A 3,119-nucleotide genomic window follows, 5' to 3' on the forward strand; every position below is an offset into this window, starting at 1 on the left:
GCCACTTGGATATTACTTCCAAAATCTTTACTAGACGGGAACAGAACGGTATTTAAGTCAAACAAGTCTTCCGTTTTTTTTTTTAGATGTGTAAATTATTCTCCATTGTCCCTCCTTTCCGTATAAGCCGCAAACATCTATAAAAGCGTTTGATTTATAACTCGAAAGTTTTGTCAAAATTCATTTTGTTTAGAGGTCTCGTCCCCCACGGAGTTGGTTCAGCTACACAGTCTACACAGGTTTTTATTGTATGTTGTTAATTAAGTCAAATAGCGCAAATTCGGATATTTGTATTAGAAGGACACGGTCTTAATTACGTGAACTTGCCGTAGTTTCCGAAATTACTAACCCGCACTGGGATACACTAGCCCGGGGCACCGACACCACGTCACCGTCGATCAAATCGACTGCAACAGGCAGTTGTCCTTCACTGGTCAGTGGTGTGTGTTGTGTCTGCGTTAACCCGTCTTCGTTTTTTTTCGTGGTTTTATATAGTAAAAAGTTTGAAGGCTCAACTTCCTAACTAATAAAACAACAGATAAGAGTAGGACGTTCACCGCTCGCACCGAAAATGGGCTCTTCCCATTTAAATCTCGCCGGTTAAAGTTTTGTCACGTGTTTGCGATTGCTCTAACCTTAAGGAGGATTAAGACGGGATTGCGAGAAAGACAAGCAACGCAACTTATACATTGTCTCAATATTTGTACACTTATGTATAATATGCAAATACTTACAAATTAAAGTATGATTTTTTCAACACTTAAAATTCTCACTCTAACAAAGTAAATTATAAAAAATTCATAAAACAAAGGGGTAGCCTTTGTGGAAGGGCAACGTGGCAGGAAAACAAATGAAGGCCATACCAAAAAGGTGCGGAGGCGCCTGACCGGTAGACATCTTAGACCTCTTAGTGTCTTTCGGCAGCAGGTTCCCGTCCGAAGCTAAGCGACTGGCCGGCAGTGGCTGGAATTAAACAAATGCAAAAATTTGGCCGTAGTAACTTCAAACGTGACCCAGGGTTAGCGTTAGCCACACCTTAGGGTAGCCAAATTGAAACACACTGCCCCCTAGCTGCGGTATGCTTACAGGATTCACACACACACACACACACACTTCACACACACACTTCACACAGACATCCACACAGAGGAGAAAAGCTCCCGGGCTGAATGGTGGTGTATTAATCACACTGATGCCTGGCACTGCGATCTGTGACCCAGTCTTTTAATTGCATCCGCTCTGCTCTGCTCCCGCTCTCCCTCTTTATCTTGCCTCTTTCCCCTTTCTCATTCCTCAAGCCTCCTCATGCCCGTGCCCATGAGAGCAGGCTAATGCAGAGATAAGAGGGAGGGCCGGCGATGTGCAAAAAAACAAAACACTCACACTGGCAGCAAATGCAGCAACATTCAAGCCATAACGTGGAGCAAAAGCTTATTGTGCGATATGCTAGTGAGGTGTTGTGTCGATAGAATTAAATATCAGTGAGGAAATATTTTATAATCCGAGACAACCTTTGGAAAAACAACAACACATGATCCTTTACATGTAAAACTGCCGAAAGACTTTCTATATCCAGACGAAATAAAAATAAAAGTGCGATAAGGTGGGCTGCGTTGTGGGTGGATGTTTGCCATATGGATACAACAGTTTACTAACAATGTGACATGGTTACCTTCAGCAACATAAGTGCATCTGATAACAGGGTGTGGTGTTTAAAAAGTGAAACATGAGCAGCACTGACGCACACAAATACAGGTTGACAACACCTTCACCCCCATGCACACACACACCCATGGGAACACAGGAAGTCGATGACACCCATAGCCATTTATGCATCAGCTGTTTTAATCGTATATGCAAAGAGCCGGTGTCACACACTCCCATGTCCCTCTTCTTACTTTCTGACTGTCTGTTTAATTCTCTCACTCAGGGTCCCTCGCATGTCTGAGCACACACAGCGACACGCGCACACACGCAAACTCACACACACACACTTGAGTCGCAGTGGTTTCCTTTTGTGAGAGCGAGCTGTCAGAGGGAACTGTGTGGGCTTTTGTTAAAACAGAGAACTGCAGAGGCAGAGAAATTCATTTCCAACTGCGGCAAAAAAAAAAAGAAGCCTTTTCAGGAAAGTCACATTGTACCTGCAGTGTTTTAAAAACAGCAGCATGTAAATTGAATTAGTTATGAGCATTCCTGTGGGGGCTGTATTTCAAAAGAGTTTCAAGGGTTGTGGATGTACCGCATGGGGGGGCCCAGGGTTTGACTACAGATCTGCAAGACGGCGCACTTTAGTTGTGATAAATCACGACATCTGAAAATAGATTTTACATCTTTACTTGCCAATCACGCCCGCTCCGCCGCTGCTACTCCACCGCCCACTGAAAGATGTAAACTTTTCTCATTTCTTTTGCCTCCCGTAGGTGGAGGGAATATTACAACTCCACTGTCTCTTGGGTAGCTGCTATAATGTCACAGTCAGGTGAAAACATTTAGTCTGTCTTCATGGTTTGAGTTTTGTGGCTTGTTTTAGTTCATCAAAACCTTTTGGCTCCCCAATGACAACTTTTGAAAATGCTTGACAGTCAAGCTGAAAACAAGTCGGGTTCTTTCTGGTGCTGGAAAGCTGACATCTGGGAGAAGGTGGAGGTTATTCACGGGACTCAGATGTTTGACTTCATTGCTATCAGGAGTGGGTTTACTGCGTGTTTGTCATGTGGAACTAAGGATCTTTAAAGTGGATCTATCATGCTATATTTGAATAATATAGTGTAGGACCATACCTATATAAGGCATATTTATACTTTTTATTTTTCAAAATACCAAACAGATCATGCATTTTAGCCATTCCTCATTTCGCTCAATTTAACACTGTCTTTGCATGGGCTGATTCTGTGAGAACAGCACCATCTACAGGCCTGGCATATGTACTACAGCGTCTCCAGCGCTTTCGAACGGCAATGTCCGTGGCTGTCTCCTCCTGATTGGTGGAGTTGGCCCAATAGCAGTAGGGCCACTTCTGTGACGTTCAACTTTTGTGTTGGAGAGATAAAAGAGTATGTTTAGAGAATTCCCTGACGTTTTGTCTAGACTTATGGTCTGACTGGGTCTAAACTTGT

The 3,119-nt window shown here is 43.3% G+C and overlaps 2 protein-coding genes across 2 annotated transcripts in view; one reads left to right on the plus strand and one right to left on the minus strand.

The window, feature by feature from the left end:
• Positions 1-3,119, minus strand: part of LOC104963762 (forkhead box protein P1-like) — a 924,791-nt gene that overhangs the window by 874,818 nt on the left and 46,854 nt on the right. The gene's annotated exons all lie outside the window — the stretch shown is intronic.
• Positions 1-3,119, plus strand: part of LOC104963768 (cadherin-4-like) — a 43,593-nt gene that overhangs the window by 19,015 nt on the left and 21,459 nt on the right. The window contains exon 4 of the mRNA XM_010792410.1: positions 169-172. Coding sequence (XP_010790712.1) covers positions 169-172 — 4 coding nt within the window. The remainder of the gene's footprint in view (positions 1-168; positions 173-3,119) is intronic.

This window comes from Notothenia coriiceps, unplaced genomic scaffold (assembly GCF_000735185.1).
Source record: "Notothenia coriiceps isolate Sejong01 unplaced genomic scaffold, NC01 NC01_scaffold00036400, whole genome shotgun sequence".
In the NCBI taxonomy this organism is placed as follows: Eukaryota; Metazoa; Chordata; class Actinopteri; order Perciformes; family Nototheniidae; genus Notothenia; species Notothenia coriiceps.